This window comes from Cucurbita moschata, unplaced genomic scaffold (assembly GCF_002738365.1).
Source record: "Cucurbita moschata cultivar Rifu unplaced genomic scaffold, Cmos_1.0 Cmo_Scf00025, whole genome shotgun sequence".
NCBI lineage: Eukaryota > Viridiplantae > Streptophyta > Magnoliopsida > Cucurbitales > Cucurbitaceae > Cucurbita > Cucurbita moschata.
In genome coordinates, this window is record NW_019268541.1 from 3,781,032 (window position 1) to 3,798,017 (window position 16,986).

Consider the following 16,986-nt stretch of genomic DNA (forward strand, 5'->3'; position numbering starts at 1 on the left):
TTTTTTTTTTTTTTTTTTTTTTTTTTTTGTAGGATGAGGTTCGTTTGAGACTTTTTCTTGATAGCATAGGCTTTTCGGACCTGAGTGCTAAGAAAATAAAGAAGTGGATGCCTGAGGACCGTAGACGGTTTGAAATCATTCAGGAGAGGTATAACTTTGTTATTACTTTAGGAATTATTGAAGATCTCTAATTTTCTGCATCTTTATTAACGTTTTCTTGTTTAAATTATAGTTATATAAGGGAAAAAGAAATGGAAGAAGAAATCTTAATGCAAAGACGTGAGGAGGAGGGAAGAGGTAAAGAAAGAAGAAAGGCATTACTGGAGAAAGAAGAACGTAAGTGGAAGGAAATAGAAGCTTCTCTTATGTCCTCAATTCCAAATGCTGGTGGTAGAGAAGCTGCTGCCATGGCTGCTGCGGTGCGTGCCGTTGGAGGCGATTCTGTTCTTGAGGATTCTTTTGCTCGAGAAAGAGTGTCAAGCATTGCTCGTAGGATTCGAGTATCCCAGTTAGCTCGCCGTGCACTTCAGGTTGAATACTTCACTCTTTCCAACAAAATAGGGAACATGACCTTTTTCTTGGGTTGGGCAGTCCAATACTACCATTCTATGCTTAAGCTAAAATCCTGTATTTAAGTTCTTTTTTTTTTTTGTTCGAAGTACTGTAGATTAGCCAAACAAATATGTTTCTGTTGTTTTTGCAATCAAAATTTTCTGAACAAGTGATTAAATAGTTATTTTAATGGCTACTTTCACATGGGGATGTGACCCTTCTGTGCACAGCTTGTTGATATGCGTCTATCTAGCCTAAGAGGCTAAAGCTTCATGCTTCGCTTATTTCAATGCACCAGTGTAATTCCTTTGCTATTTTTATACTTCTGCAGACAGGAATCCATGGTGCTGTCTGCGTCCTCGATGATGAGCCAATAGGATGTGGCAAGCACTGTGGTCAGATTGAGGCCAGTATATGTCAAACTCGAAAAATAAGTGTTTCGATTGCTGCATTGATTCAGCCAGAGTCCGGTCCTGTTTGCCTATTTGGTACGGAGTATCAGAAGAAGATTTGCTGGGAATTTCTGGTGGCTGGTTCCGAACAAGGCATTGAAGCTGGACAAGTTGGTCTAAGATTAATCACTAAAGGTGACAGACAATCGACTGTCACAAAGGAGTGGAGCATAAGTGCAACCAGTATTGCTGATGGAAGGTCTGTGTCTATTGTTTTGAGAACTAGACCAAGCAGCTTCTCCCTTTTTGCTTTTGCTATTGTTTTGTGAACCAGACTGAGCAGCCTCTCCCTCTTTCATGCTACTTGAGAGTCTAAGTTTTATGCTTTCAACCGCCTTGTCTTGCGTGTTTTGGCGAACAGTCTTTTGGTACAGAAGAATCTGTTTAGTAATTTTAACTTTTATTTGCAGGTGGCATATTGTAACTATGACCATTGATGTTGATTTGGGAGAAGCAACCTGCTATTTAGATGGTGGGTTTGATGGCTACCAGACTGGGTTGCCCTTAAACGTGGGCGATAACATTTGGGAGCAAGGGACGGAAATGTGGGTTGGTGTTAGACCCCCCACAGACATTGACATATTTGGGAGATCAGATAGTGAAGGAGCTGAGTCCAAGATGCACATTATGGATGTGTTTCTCTGGGGAAGGAGCTTAACAGAAGATGAAATTGCTTCTCTCCATGCAGCTATGAGCTCCACGGACTTTAATATGCTCGACTTCACAGAAGATAATTGGGAGTGGGCAGATTCACCGTCTAGAGTATGCTCTGTTTTCTCTATTAAGAAGATATGAGAGGTAATCTACCATAGCTGAACCTATTGACTAATGGATGCCTTATTCGTTTTACTCAGGTTGATGAGTGGGATAGTGACCCTGCGGACGTAGATCTGTACGACAGGGATGATGTGGATTGGGATGGACAGTATTCAAGCGGAAGAAAGAGAAGATTGGAGCGTGATGGGGTAGTACTTGATGTGGATTCTTTTGCAAGGAAGTTTAGGAGACCTCGTACGGAAACATGCGAGGAAATCAACCAACGGATGCTTTCAGTGGAGTTGGCTGTTAAAGAAGCTCTCTCTGCAAGGGGAGAAATGCATTTTACCGATGAGGAGTTTCCTCCAAACGACGAGTCCTTGTATGTCGACCCAAAGAATCCACCTTCAAAACTACAGGTACGTTTTCCGACTGGCTATCTGATTTTAAGTGCTCGTAATCAATGCCATATTTTCTTCATAATCGTTTTTTCTTAGGTTGTTTCTGAGTGGATGAGGCCTGTAGAGTTGTTAAAAGAGGGCAGAATAGATTCTCAGCCATGCTTATTTTCTGAGGCCGCCAATCCATCTGATGTTTGTCAGGTTTGTTTCTGAGAAACTACTTAAATACTTGTCCATTTGGTTTGTCCTTGCAAAAGGAACGATCATGCTCATCTTTTGAATCCACCAATATTGAGCATTTAATCTCTTCATTTTCTTTCGCTCTGATCTTACTATAACCTTTTAACAAGATCCATGCCTATGTAATAAAATGAAACAGGGACGATTGGGTGATTGTTGGTTCCTAAGTGCTGTCGCTGTCTTAACCGAGGCTTCCAAAATTTCTGAAGTGATTATTACGCCACGGTATAACGAAGAAGGGATCTATACAGTTCGCTTCTGTATTCAGGTGAACTTTTTATTATTATCATTTGGTGCTCTCATTCATGAGTGGTAACTTGGCTTCACTGAAATAATTTGCTACTGTAGTAAGCTTAGCTTCACCATGGTTGGCCTTAAATTCTTTCTTTGTTTCTAACTTATTCAAGTTCCTAATCTTTGATATGAATATACGTATATCAGTTTGATACAAGACGAATAATCAATAAAATATTCATGAGCCTGCATCGAGTGACAAAGAAAACATTGTCCATAAAACGTTACACAAAACTCATTTCTGTCTAGCCGCACCACGTAAAACTTGTGACTGAGTTGAGCCAATTTACTATTGCCCTGTCTTTGAACAAACGATAAAGGATGGCAGAGGAGAGATTCGTCTCTGTAATCGAAGATAAAAGACCAACCAGAAGAAGAGGGGAACATGTTTCTGAATTTAGTAACAGAGTATCCGTTAACTAGTACAGATTCTAACTCGAACTAAATCCGTGTTGCTTATTTTTATAATTTCTGTTTCGATGTATTGTGATTACTATTTCACTTATTGTGTTCATCATTCTCTCTTTATCTAGAGTGAGTGGGTTCCTGTGGTTGTTGATGATTGGATTCCATGTGAATCACCGGGGAAACCAGCATTTGCTACTAGTAGGAAAGGTAATGAACTCTGGGTGTCCATGTTGGAGAAGGCATATGCTAAATTACATGGGTCTTACGAAGCGTTGGAGGGTGGTCTAGTTCAGGATGCTCTTGTGGATCTTACTGGAGGTGCCGGTGAGGAGATCGACATGAGGAGTGCCCAGGCTCAGATTGATTTAGCTAGTGGTCGGCTATGGTCTCAATTGTTGCGCTTTAAACAAGAAGGTTTCTTACTTGGGGTTGGCAGTCCATCAGGTTCAGATGTGCATATTTCCTCTAGCGGCATTGTGCAAGGACACGCCTATTCTTTGCTACAGGTAAGTTGTTTCTACCTGTGAATCAACTACTCGAATATCACGATCAAGAATGTCCAACGTTTTACTGAATTTTCAGGTAAGAGAGGTCGATGGCCACAAGCTTATTCAAATTCGAAATCCGTGGGCTAATGAAGTTGAGTGGAATGGTCCATGGGCTGATACTTCACCTGAATGGACTGATAGGATGAAGCACAAGCTAAAGCATATTCCACAGGTCTGTACTTACATATTGACTGCTGGTTGGATGCAATGAAAAATGGACGTTAAAATTTAAAATGCGTGGTCTCGACATGCTAATCATCTGAGACTTGAAATTGTAAACTAAAGCACGAGTAAAACGTGTGATCTCTGATTCTCTACATGGTAATCATACGAGACTTGATTTTTATGTTTTGTATGTGTTTTGCAGTCAAAAGATGGAATATTCTGGATGTCATGGCAAGATTTTCAGATACACTTTCGATCAATATATGTTTGTCGAATCTACCCTCCAGAGATGCGCTACTCCGTGCATGGCCAATGGAGAGGTTATAGTGCTGGTGGCTGTCAAGATTATGATACATGGCATCAAAATCCACAATTTCGATTGAGGGCTTCGGGGCCAGATGCATCATACCCTGTACATGTATTCATAACCTTAACCCAGGTATTCTCCTTTACTCGACTTCAAATATAACTTTTTCGAGGTGGATAATATTGATTTCAGAATTTTACATTTGAAGGGGGTGAGCTTCTCGAGGACGTCGGCTGGTTTCAGGAACTATCAATCAAGTCATGATTCAATGATGTTCTACATTGGAATGAGAATCTTGAAAACACGTGGACGTCGAGCAGCTTACAACATTTACCTGCACGAATCCGTTGGGGGCACAGACTATGTCAATTCCCGTGAAATATCATGCGAGATGGTTCTGGAACCTGATCCGAAGGGCTACACAATTGTACCTACAACGATACACCCAGGCGAAGAAGCACCATTTGTCCTGTCTGTCTTCACAAAAGCATCGATAACCTTGGATGTCTTATAGCATATGTGATCGTCTCTTCGGCTGGTTTTATCATACGAGGTGAGATGCCTGCGCATCATCAACATTTCAAGTAGCTTGGGCTGTCGGTCTGTTTTCTGCTTCAAGGGTTTCATCGACCTATTTATCATGGCGTAATCACTTGGTAAACTTTCTTTCCCCTCTTGTCTTGTATATGTCAGGAAGACTCTAATGTGACTTTTATGCTTCTTATAAGTAGGCTTTAGAGCAAATGAGCTGTTAAGGTAGGAAAAAGGCTGCTGAGAGGGTGTCATGCGTGGGGCTAATGGGTCTTAAGGGTTTTTAGGCATTATAAATCAAGGAGTGTACTATCAAAAAACTGGTGTCATCCCACCACTACTATGTGTCACACACACACCTCGTTACCGTGAAGGACACGGTCATGGCAACAATGGTGCTTGCCATGGTCAGTGCACATAGTTTAGGAACCTTTGCCCTAGGCTTGAAACATGCCCCTGAATATGGTACATTTATTAGTTGAGCTGTGACATATGCTTTCAACTTTAGTTAGTAGTAGTTGATTACTATGTTTGAAGCTTAAACAACACACCATTTACAACGATACTGTTCTCAGGTTGCAATGTTTATCCTCAGCCTCTGAGGGGCAGCCCTTCTAGGGGGTCAGTAATTTGGGGGATACGAGCTCTCGTTGCTCTTGTCGCTAGAAGCATTAGACATAAGGTCCTGAATGAAGCCTGCTACGCCTTTTTACATGGGAAGAAGATGCCAAATCAAGGGTGCATAATAGTAAGTATTCAAGCTTGTATATAGGTAGATTTTGTATTGTAAAATTCTTTCTTGATGATTTTTCCCCTTGGGAGGAGGAGGAGGAGCGAAAGTAATAGGAAACAGAACTTAACGGAGCTAATCAGTTTGGGGCCTCCTATAGAGAAAGCAACGTAGCTGGGGGCATTCTTATGCTTCGCGCTGCAGTTTTGGAAGCTTTAACGGTCGGAACATCGAGTTCAATTGTACAAAAATTATCTCTCAATATAATCTTTTGTTTCATATTCGAGTCTCGTATCGTTACGTTTAAGTTTTAACCCATCTTCCACACTTATTGCCTTCTCGCTTGGGCTCGTGCTCTCGTTACTCACTCGCACTCTCTCTCACTCACTCACTCACTTATCCCCATTGCCATAGTTTCCACTCATCGTCATGCATCGTCATGGCCCAAAAACACGAACTTCCACAAGCATTTCAAACATGAGACTTGTTTAGGAAAGAAGCAATGAAGTCAAGAGTGGTTAGTACCAAAACCTATGCAGACAAACCATGGTTGTGATAAGCATATTAGTCTTAAGGAAGAAGCAACCAATGACTTGAAAAGCAAGAAACACATAAAATTACAAAGATCAGAATCCAAAAAGTAATGATTTCTAGAATTAAATTTACTGAATTAGCCAATTACCAAACAAATAGCACTACAAGAAATTGGGTGACTTGCAATAATATCATCTCAGTTCTGAAAAATGGGCTATCAATTCACCAAAATATGGCTACCAAACAAGAGGTTATGTTATTCTATCCCATATGTCTCTATCTGTGTCTCTCATTCTGAGTCGCTATCCATACTTCTCATTGCCTTCAATCCTCTGGGTCTCTGCATCCCAATATCATATTCTCAGCTCAACTCGTTCTTATTACAAATGAAAACAGAACAAAAGGGTATGGGATGGATGGATTTGATCATACTTTGTCCTCAGCTTTCAGATTCACACACAACAGTTCAGTGAATGTTTTGCATTAAGGAGTTGTATTAGTTTACCTTTTTTGAGGTCTTCTTTTCCCTAACCTCATACCTCTCTTGGCACAAGTCCGATAGCCACGAGCCCGGCATCACCAGCTGCATCCACCACACACAGGGATAAGGGAGTTAGCTAATATATTCAAAAGGATTCCTCGGTCTGACCCGGGATTGCGTTCCTTTCGTCCTTGGCTCTATCGAGCACCATTGAATCTAGAACACTTACAACTAAGCTTTTCTGTAGTAACTTGGCTCTCTTCTTAGGCCTTTGAGGAAGTTTACACCCTTTCATCGCCATGAAATCTTCTTCCTTCTCTTTGCTAGATAGAGAAATGTAGAGCCTTGGCCACACGAACCCTTTTCGGTCGTTCCCTGTCGTGTGTTCTATTGAGGCTTTTTCGTCCACGCCCATCGAACCCCGTGTCGTATAGTATCGATCTTCCTTCTCGGGTGATGTTACGGATGTTCTTTGATTGTTAGTTGGTGAAACAATGTTCCTGTCACCAAACATTACAACTTAGCACCATTAATAGCCTACATGATTCTCTAAACATTGCTTAAGGATCTAACTTACAACCAGGAGTCTCTAAAATCAAATTATTGCATTCAAATGGAAAGATTAATCATCAAATTCACTAAAAAGGGTGGAAAATCTTGCATTAAGATGTTCAAGAACTAACATGTGATCTTGTTCTAAGCAGTCCAAACACAAAAACTTGAGAGATTAAAGAACAGAGTAGAATTTACATGAACTTCTGCCTGGTTTCTTACTTGTTAAGGCGATGTGTTTGGTGCGCTGATGAAGGTTTCTCATTAGCTGCAAGAACACGGCGATCCCCTTTGGAAGAAACTTTCTTCTTCCCTAAACAATCGGATTTACTACTAATTCTTTGTGGTTCCTTAACCTTCATGTATCTCATCCTCTTCCTATTCCCCCACTGCAACACAAAATCTGTCTCACCAGATTTATTGCTTTTCTGAGCTATTTCTTCGTTTTCCATACCTCTGCAACAAAAATCACATCCACCCATTTACATTTTTCTACAAACAAACACTCCAAAATCAAACAAAACCCCATAGAAACAAACCTCAAGATCCAAGCCCAAAACTCAATAGATCACTAAACACGATTTCCCCCTAATAAACCCTGCGATCAATGGAATAAAAACCATTACCCTCCTGCAATTTCCACTACAAACACATGATTTACCAAACCACGATGCAATAATCAAGTACTCCAAGTTGAAAAGAAACAGCCATTACCAGATTCAGAGTTTCTTCCACAGAAATTTAAACAGAACAAAGAATTAGACAGGAAATTAAAATTACATTCGAAATCCATAAAAAAAAGCTTCTCCAACGACACCATCAATCATCAACAGAGTTGCAATGGAAGAAGAAGCCGCAGTAGGCAAAGAATCGTGGAAATGGCGAAGAAATCTTCAAAGAACAAGAACAGAAAAACGGCTAGAATGGAAGAACAGGCGTTAAAGCTTCATGGGTTACACTTAGATTTTACCATTTCAATGGAAACAAAGAAGAAAAATCGGCGCTCTTGAGTTCAGTTGCAGAGGAGAAGCTCTTTCTCTTGTTCTTTTTGTTCTTCCTTTCTTTCTCTCTTTGTTTGCTTCTGTGTTTTTCAGTTTCACCCTATTTCTTCTATTCCCCCTTTTCTTTTTTGCACTTTTTTCTTTTTTAAATAAAATTTGAAAATCAAATGGAAAATTGTGGAATCTTTGTGACCGTTGGATTTAATGGACGGTCAGATGGAGTTCGGGTCGACCCGGATTGAATTTACAGTGCACGTGACACCGGGGTTGATGAATTCAAACGAAATCTATTGAATTGAATTTGCTTACATTGCACTAATCAGAAGAGCTGCAATCTGCTGTGGCCATTTGTACTGTTCTTTTTTGTCCTTTTTAATCTACTTTTGACACGTCATCATCTTAATCCTACTTTACCTTGATTGTTGCCACGTCATCCATTTGCCTTGGTAATGGTACAAATCTTATTTTGGGTATTAATATTTGGATTTATTATTATTATTATTATTATTTTGTCTTTTACCATAATTATATTGTTGCTTAAATTTAATCAATTTTTTAATTTTAAATTTTTAAAAAATAAACTTACAAACAAATTGTGAGGAAATAACATAATTCAAAGAAAAATAAAAATGATTATAAACGACGTTTTGATTTTTTTTCTTTTCGTCATTTTGTCAACATTATACTGTCTAAGTTCGTACTAGCCTCGAACTAGTATGACTCAACTTATGGCTGAGATGACTTATCCTAGTTGATGGGTTTGGTCTCATGGTCGAGGTGACTTGTCTTAGCGTAGGTGTAGGTGTTGGTAGCATCATCAAGCTAACTTGTCCTAGTCGAAGAAGCCTGTAACAAATATTCTCGAACATGTATGTTATTAAGCCCAAAATACACTTCAATGCTTAAATTGAGTTAGGGTAGTATTGTGTACCTCACGAGTCTGATAGATCTCATTTATTATACTCTTTCCACATTGCACCATTTATCGAGGTTCTAGCCCGTGGTTGCGGGAAGTAAGAAGATGAGGAACATGTGTTTTAACTCGATTTGTACATAGATTAGTGGGGTCCTCTGCAATGTGCCCCCGAACCATCAGGATCTCAGTTGTGTGCACTCACGTGAATAGTTGGCCTCAAACATCTAATTTTACCCATATAACACTCATATCAATATTATTGTTTTGTTATAATATCTACTTACACCTATACGTTTTACCTAATAAAATTTAATATGGTATAAGCTTCCAAATAATAATTAAAAAAAATATAAAATCATGCATAATTAATTGGTTTAATATATATATATATATATATTTGATGAGTTAATATAGAATAACAATGATAATAAATTCTATTCGAATTTTAAAAAGTATTATAATAAATAATAATTATTTTTATTTTTTCAACCCATTATTTAACTAAAAATTAATATATTAATTCTTAAATTTGATTGGAAAAATTAATGAGGTTTTTGACACATTATTATTAATTTTTTTATTTTTTATTTTTGTTAGAATAATAATGATAATAATAATAAAACGCCTATACCCAGCAATAAAATTAAATATAAAATCTATTAAAATATTAACTTAATTAATTTTAGTATATAAAATGAAAATATGAAGCTTAATTAATAATTTATATTTTAAAATGAATTATTTTAATTTATTTTTTCACTTAAGAAACAATCAGAAAATAGAATAAAATCATTAAAAAAAAAAAAAGATGGGACCACGTTTTAGGTAACATCTTTATTTTATTTTATTTTTCTTTTTTAATTATTTGATAGAAAATTATTTTCTTAAATTCAATTCAATTTAATTGATAACTATTTTTTATTTATAAAAACAAAATTAAATATGTTCAAAGAGAATATTAGAAATTAAAAGTAGGTTCGTAAATTTAATAATATTTAAATCATTCTCATATTCAAAATTTTTAGAAAGATACCGCTATATAAAGAAATCTTAAAATTTTTATTTTGTGTCTAATATATTCCATAATTAAAAAAAAAAAAAAATTGAATAGACGAAGATCTATTAGACAACATCGAAAATTTATATATCTGGCTTTCAAATTTCATATTAACATTTTTTTTTTACCTAAACTTAATTAATTGTGGGTATTTGTCCCTCCTATCCTTCTTTAAATGTATGTATGTATGTATGTATGTATGTATGTATGTATGTATGTATGTACCCTGAAAGTATTGAAATATTGTGGGATGAGTAGGCCCAATAAGGGATAGGAGTAGGCCCAATAAGGGATAAATGGCCCAATTCGTTCAATGTTCATTGCTTAGTGGGCTCAAATTAAGCCCAATAAGCCCAATGTTTCTTTGTGTCAATTTTAGATATTTATATATATAAACAATGATTTCATAAATGTGTTAGTAGATATGGACAATGCAACAACTTAAATATTATTGTTAAAATATCTATTTCCATCACTGACCAATTAATGTCTAATAAAACTTCCTCTTATTTGATCCTATTTTTTGAAACATTTGCGCCCGTCCTCGTCCTCGTCCTCGTCCTCATCCTCGTTCTCGTCCTCGTCCACGTCTATAACCTAATTATTACTTGATTTAACAACACACTCATTTTTTCTCGACTAATTAATTAATGAAATAATATTCAACGTTAACTCGTTCTAAAACGTCATCTTTTAAAGATGTTCATGGATAGGGTTGAGTTGGGATATTGTTTCAACCCAAATAAAATTTTATTAAATGATGAATCAAACTCAATCTAATTGTCACAATCGCACTTTGATGGCAGTAGACTTAGGATTGTGTGGCACTCACTTCTCAGCAGTAAGTGAGTTAAGCCTATTCGTTCTTGCGTCGCCTATGACTAAGCGACGTGCTCGAGCCTTTGGCTCCGGTTCAAGAAAAAAGTTTTGAAAAACGAGACAGAGAGATTTTGAAAGAGAGTTTTAAAAGCTTAAGAGTTGAGAAATCGAAATTGATGTTATATGGGAATGTAAGCAAAAGACAACAACAAGTACTTACTACATATAACTATGGGATAGGAAGAAGTTGAGTTAGTTTTTTTTTTTTTTGGTTTTGAGTCATTTATTTAAATTTTTTATTTTTTTAATGAAAATTTTCAAAAACTTAATTAAGATTTTCGACAAAATTTTAATATATATTTTGAAAAGTTACGTTAAAAGATTATTTTTAAAGGGGTTGAATAATTAATAATACAAAAATAATTATAAAATTAATAATATATATGTATATATATATCATTCAAATTTTTTTAATTAAGCAACCAAATCTATAAAATTTTCATTCATTTAAACGAGACCCAAATCAAATAAAGTTACAATCCAATGAGAATCACAAGAATTGAGTTGACTGGATCGAATTTATCCATGGTCGTATACTTATACATACATACAGTTTCTACTTTCAGAAAATATCTTTAGATCTATCTTAAAGGAACGTTTTTTTCCCTAATGGTAAGAATATTATCATTCAAGCAAAAAAATAAAGATACGAACCTACAACAAACAAATTACCGATACATTAGATCATCAGTTTATCGAAACAAATCATCGAACAACCGAGATATTTGATATAATTAAGATGATAATGAGTATAATTTCACCAACTATAACTAATAATGATGAAAAGAATAAAGGGTTATCATCATTTAGCCTTAAAAAACCCTAAACCAAGCAAAACCAACAGCTCAACTCCTTGATTTGCCACCAAACTAAAAACCTCTAAAAAAAGCCAAAAAAATCCCAAAAAAAAAAAAAAAAAAAAAAAGTGGTGTCCCTTTAGACAGCTGTTTGGCACCAAATGAAACCACCCTGTAAAAACCTTAAATAAATAAACAAATAAATATATACTTTTGGGCTATAAATAGGAATGAACCCACCATCATTGGCTTCATCCAAAGCAAGAGAAGGGAATTTGAAAGGTTGAAGAATAAAGATCAAAGCTTGAAGCTTTTTGGGTTGGATCATCTTCATCATCTTCATCTTCATCATCTTCATCTTCATCATCAATGGAGGCCATGAAGTTTCAAGCTTTGATGTTGGCCATGGTGGTGGGAGCTATGGCGTTGTCATCCACCATTGTTGCAGCTCAAGAAGCTCCAGCTCCAAGCCCTGCTTCGGATGCTTCTCTTTCTCTTCCCACTTTAATGGCTTCTCTTGCTCCTCTTGCTCTTGGATTCTTCCTCTAAATTAATTCTCCCCTCTCCTTTTCATATATGTGTTCTAAACCCATGTTGGAAGGAATTTATGACATGGGTTTGTGTTCTTTTAAGGATTTATTAGGGTTTGGGTTATTAATTGTGAGGAGATGATTGAATTTGTTTGGCTTTTATTTGGGATTATCATCATTTTAATGTATATTTTTCTATATTAATCTTATCTTATTCTTATTAATCTTCCCATCTTCGCTTCATTTCTAAATCTAGAAATCGTGTAACGATGTGGGGTGAAAAAAAGGGAAAGAGAGAGATGGGGTTTCTCTCGCTTTTGGCCTCCAGTGGGAGTCTCGCACAATGGGCTATTAGCTCAGTGGTAGGGTGTGTGCTTGGTAATTGTGTCGTTGTGTCTGGGCTGTGAGCGCTTTTAGCCACATGGATAGTTTAATGTGCTCATTAGTGCCTGACCCTGAGATATTGATCATCTAGGTCACATTAGCATGACGTACTTCTCCTATTTGAACTGGGGTTTGAAACCACATTAGCATGACGTACTTCTCCTATTTGAACCGGGGTTTCAAACCAAATTCAACCACTTGATTCAGGGTTCGGCCACTGATTCAGGGTTTGGTTGTTATTTAAATTTTCTCCTATTTGAACCGGGGTTTGAAACCAAATTCAACCACTTGATTCAGGGTTCGGCCACTGATTCAGGGTTCGGTTGTTATTTAAATTTTAAGTTGAAGGGGAGAAATAGGATTTAAATTTATATTATAGTAATTAAATTTTTTTGAATATATAGAAATTTCAAAATATGAAAAGCATGGTTGAGACAAAATGAAGACACACCACATGGGGGGGGTCAGTGAATGAGCTGTGTCCTTTACAGGCAAAGCCTCCATTATCGTCAGCTTTCATACATTACCTTTCAAATTTGTATTTATTTGATCGTTTAAAACGTTCATTAAATGTTCGATGTTTAAGATTAAAGGTGTTCGGTGTTCATAAGACCTAATAATCCGATCAACTCAATTTACTTCACTTATAAAACTTGGGTTAGATTTTATTTTTTCGGTTTGGATTAATTAAATTTTAAGAAAATAAAAAATTTGATTCTAGATTAACTCAACGAACCGAAAAATAAGGTTACAACAGGTTACAACATTATTGATTTTAATTCAACTCTCGAGAATAAATAATTTTTAAAAAATATTTATGAATATATGAAATTAAAAAAGAAAAAGAAAATGAAATGTAAGATCCCAAGTTGATAATACACTTAAAAATGGCCACATTTTCTTAGGATATTTGTTGTGTGATATAGAAAAAATTCAGTATTAATTAATATATTTGAGAGCCAATAAGATGTTGCCATTTGGCATTTTGTTTCTGAAACAAAATATCTCTCTCGTTCATTAATGAAATTTGGAAGTTAAGAGAGGAAGAGAAAAAGGCATCACATGTTGATGCTTGCTTGTGCACATGGGGCTTGGGCTGTGACATCCTTGCCCAAAATTAACATCATGTCTAAATTATCGATATTAGAAAACATTGAAATGACTAACGCGAACTTAAAAGTTGTATCCCGATACAGAAACTTATGATGACCCGTAATTATAGTTCATTAAATCAATACTCGATGTAAAGCTGCTATGAACTTTCTTCTCGTGAAAGGGTAATCGATATCATTACTTAAATTAATCACCTAATTCATTTAAATTAATCCAAAGGGACTCTTCACTTTAAGATATATGCTAATCCTTACCCACCAAGGCTAAAGTATGGTTTAAATATAAGAGAATGCTACCTATTCTATTGGTGAGTACCTACCTTGCATGTGCTCATATGCCAAAAGAGTACCCATCAATCTTTCTAAGATAAAAGTATGTTCGGGTTAACGGATTATTCGAAAATATCTTGTATCGAGTCATCGTTACATAGTCCTTAATTTAAGAACAACTAAATTCTATGAAAATAACTACATAGTGTTACGATCATGCTTGTTCAAGGGTGCATGTAGGATGTACTGGTCATGCTTGTCCAAGACATGGTGTCCATGACTGCATGCCCATTCCAAACCCTTTTTTCTTCCTTTCATATTAGATAGGTCTTTCTATTCTTGTTGTGTCAATACGCGCGTATGATTAGTCACCAAAATCATTAGCTAAAATACCCTTAAAATGTACTACAGGGGATGTGACTAGTTGTCAATATGCTCTTAGAGCTGATATTGTTGCTTGTTTGCTTTTAGCCATACCATTACTTTCTTTAAAATGTTTTCAATGTATTTCCTCGTTCACGCTTTCTAAAACATTTATCTCAAACGTGATTTGAGGCTCGAACATACACCAATATTGTCTACGTAGTCCAAATTTCACACGACTGACTTATTCGTTGGATTAGAACAAGTGCTGCACAATCGTTACCCTGCTGTTGCAACAGTGCAATTGTGACACACAACACTAACCATGAATGAACAACATATATGAATTCATTTCCAAAGTACATATTGCATAAATTAATTCCAAAAAGATGTTGTAAATTCAATGTCACTTCAAAGCATTCATTATGAATTACACAATCTATAGACATTCTTTTGGTCATAGGTGGAATACCTTTTATGAAATGTTACAACCAAGGATGTCACATGGGGCTGTGGTGCAACAGGCCAGATAAAATTTCGATTCGATTCGACTCGCATTGAGTTCTTTCAATCAAATATGTCCCACGTATCTATAAAATTTAAATACAGACCTAACTTGCCAACTCGAATGTAACTCAATTGAGATTTCATTCACTTTCTAATGCCTACCAACTAAGTATGCTAGATGTTACAATCGCACTTTTGCGGCAACCGTATAGCAATTATGCAACGTTTGTTCTAACCTAACGAACAAGTTAGCCGTATGAAATTCGAACTTTGTGGAAAATATCAACGTATGCTCGAATCTTTGAACACGTTTGTGAGTATTGTTTTTGGAAACGTGAGTGAGAAAATATGTTAGAAAGAAATTTTAAAGAAAGTAATGTTATAAGCTAAAAGCGAATAACCAACAACAACGACTTTGATAGCATATAACTCGGGTAGGAAGAGTTGACAACTAGTCACATACCCTATAGTATATTTTGAGGTATTTTAGCCCTGACGAGTGTAGACATGATTTTTGTTACAAGTCATACACCCCCGTATTTGACGCAACAAGAAATAATAAAGAACTATCTAACATGAAAGCAAGTAAAACGATTTCGAACGGGCATGCAACCATAGACAACACGTCCTGGACAAGTATAATTGGGACATTCGACATTCGGCCATAGGTAACACGCCTTGAACAAGCATGACCACCCATTGGCAGGTTGTCCAATGCCAGCTTTCATAAAGCCCGTAGTTTTTGAATGGCGAGCTCTAGGAATTATCCCAGGTTCCCGACCTCAGGGTACCATCAATTTCACCCTCTCATGTGAGTTAATGTCCAATTATTCTAGGACCAACACAGTCTTTCCGCATCCCTGAAATGGAAGATGATATTGATGATAGAACTGACGAACTTAAGAATGAAGAGTTCGGGTGGGTACTTGTTTTTAGTTATGTCCTTCCAAATTTCTTGAGGATTCTTTTATGGGTTTGTCCTTCGGCTTGCTCTTATAATTTGCGCTTCTACCTTTTTGTCCTAAATTTATGCCTTACAACCATGTACATATTCCAACATTTGTTCATTTTGACACTTTTTCTCAATATTCTTTATCGAGATTACAGGTCTTCCTTGGTCATCATTGCATTATCGATTATCTAAGGGCGAATCACTTTCCTTATATTCAACAAGTCTCGATATAATGAACTTTGTTCCTTCAAGGTTACATGTTAGAGGCTTCTTTTTTTCCTTCTTGTACAGGGTTTGTTGATCGTTCTTAGCGTCTTAAGTCCTTTCATAGGTGTTACAAGGTCTTCCTTAACCCTTGTAGCCACTCTTGGCCTTGTAAAGACCGTTTTCTCTTGAGACAATCCTGTTTCTAGAAGTCTATAGCCTTAGTTCTATCCTCTTTTAAGTCTTTAGGGTTACTACTTGTCCTCGGAGCAGAGCCACCTTAAGTTACCGTAACCCTAAAGTTAATTAAACACTTAAAATCTTTAGACATGCTAATCTTGAAGTCTTAAAGATGTACATACCTAGTCGTGACAGAGTGTCTCTCGAGCATAGTCATAAAGAATCTTTGCTTTGATACCACTATCTGTCAAAGACCCAATCTTTGGACCTGTTCAAAGTATGGATTGTGATGGGGTAATGTGAGTTTGTAACCCATAGGGGGCAATAAAGTGGTTGGAGGTTGGCTCAGCCCATTGGTTAGGGTTGGCTAGAGTGGTTCTTTGGCCTGTCCATTCCAAGTAGGGAGTTGGGTCATGGGCTTTTTAGGTGAAGGCCCAATGTGGCCTTTAGAGGGGAGGAAACTGCATGAAGCTGGTTTCACATAGCAACATAACCTTTCGCTCTTGTCGGTGGAAAGGATAGCGGGTTGGTTCTCTTAGGTCCTAATAATAATCCTCTCCTCAACCTTAACATCCACTTTTTTTTTTCCCACTTGTATACTAGTGCTATTTGAAATGCTCCTCCGAGCCCACACATTCTTCAACCCGACACAAGATAAAGCATTTGTCCAATATGTCTTGCATGTGCACCTTGAGTTCTTTTAGAGTTCTTTTAGTTTTATTTCAAACTAGGGCTTGTACTTCGTTCAAGATCAATATAGAAACCACCTGCACTGAAGAGTGGGCTAACGTCCCCTCCAAAACCTCTTCATCGACAATTGACAAGGTGATTGTATTGTGCACATGGAAAATAACACATCTAACTTTTCGAGACAGCCTCTCAA

The 16,986-nt window shown here is 36.6% G+C and overlaps 2 protein-coding genes across 3 annotated transcripts in view; one reads left to right on the forward strand and one right to left on the reverse strand.

Annotated features, from left to right (window-relative positions):
- LOC111461431 (calpain-type cysteine protease DEK1-like) overlaps positions 1–5,668 on the forward strand; it is a 25,142-nt gene extending 19,474 nt beyond the window's left edge. The window contains exons 21-32 of the mRNA XM_023104944.1: positions 33–148; positions 233–530; positions 884–1,203; positions 1,415–1,766; positions 1,859–2,179; positions 2,258–2,362; positions 2,541–2,669; positions 3,229–3,609; positions 3,686–3,823; positions 4,019–4,255; positions 4,332–4,779; positions 5,230–5,668. Of these exons, the coding sequence (XP_022960712.1) occupies positions 33–148; positions 233–530; positions 884–1,203; positions 1,415–1,766; positions 1,859–2,179; positions 2,258–2,362; positions 2,541–2,669; positions 3,229–3,609; positions 3,686–3,823; positions 4,019–4,255; positions 4,332–4,637 (2,703 nt within the window). The 3' untranslated portion in view covers positions 4,638–4,779; positions 5,230–5,668. The remainder of the gene's footprint in view (positions 1–32; positions 149–232; positions 531–883; positions 1,204–1,414; positions 1,767–1,858; positions 2,180–2,257; positions 2,363–2,540; positions 2,670–3,228; positions 3,610–3,685; positions 3,824–4,018; positions 4,256–4,331; positions 4,780–5,229) is intronic.
- A 344-nt stretch (positions 5,669–6,012) lies between these two features.
- Positions 6,013–8,052, reverse strand: LOC111461360. Of its 2 annotated transcripts, none has more exons than XM_023104863.1 (6): positions 7,922–8,052; positions 7,491–7,549; positions 7,174–7,407; positions 6,629–6,899; positions 6,424–6,501; positions 6,013–6,258 (listed from the first exon to the last, which is right to left on the reverse strand). In XM_023104863.1, the coding sequence occupies exons 3-6, from the start codon at positions 7,401–7,403 to the stop codon at positions 6,208–6,210; spliced, it is 630 nt and encodes a 209-aa protein (XP_022960631.1). In that variant the 5' UTR covers positions 7,404–7,407; positions 7,491–7,549; positions 7,922–8,052; the 3' UTR covers positions 6,013–6,207. The 2 variants fall into 2 exon arrangements, with proteins under 2 accessions (XP_022960631.1, XP_022960630.1); XM_023104862.1 differs by having other exon boundaries at positions 7,732–8,051.
- Between the last annotated feature and the right edge of the window lie 8,934 nt (positions 8,053–16,986).

What these genes read in the sequence shown, in the direction of transcription:
- LOC111461360 (XM_023104863.1), bottom strand. Translation starts at nt 7,403, where the DNA reads ATGGAAAACGAAGAAATAGCTCAGAAAAGCAATAAATCTGGTGAGACA. An exon ending in TACTACAGAAAAGCTTAGTT is followed by an intron (nt 6,502 to 6,628) that starts GTAAGTGTTCTA and finishes TGGTGGATGCAG; the next exon opens with CTGGTGATGCCGGGCTCGTG. An exon ending in AAAAGAAGACCTCAAAAAAG is followed by an intron (nt 6,259 to 6,423) that starts GTAAACTAATAC and finishes ATTGGGATGCAG; the next exon opens with AGACCCAGAGGATTGAAGGC.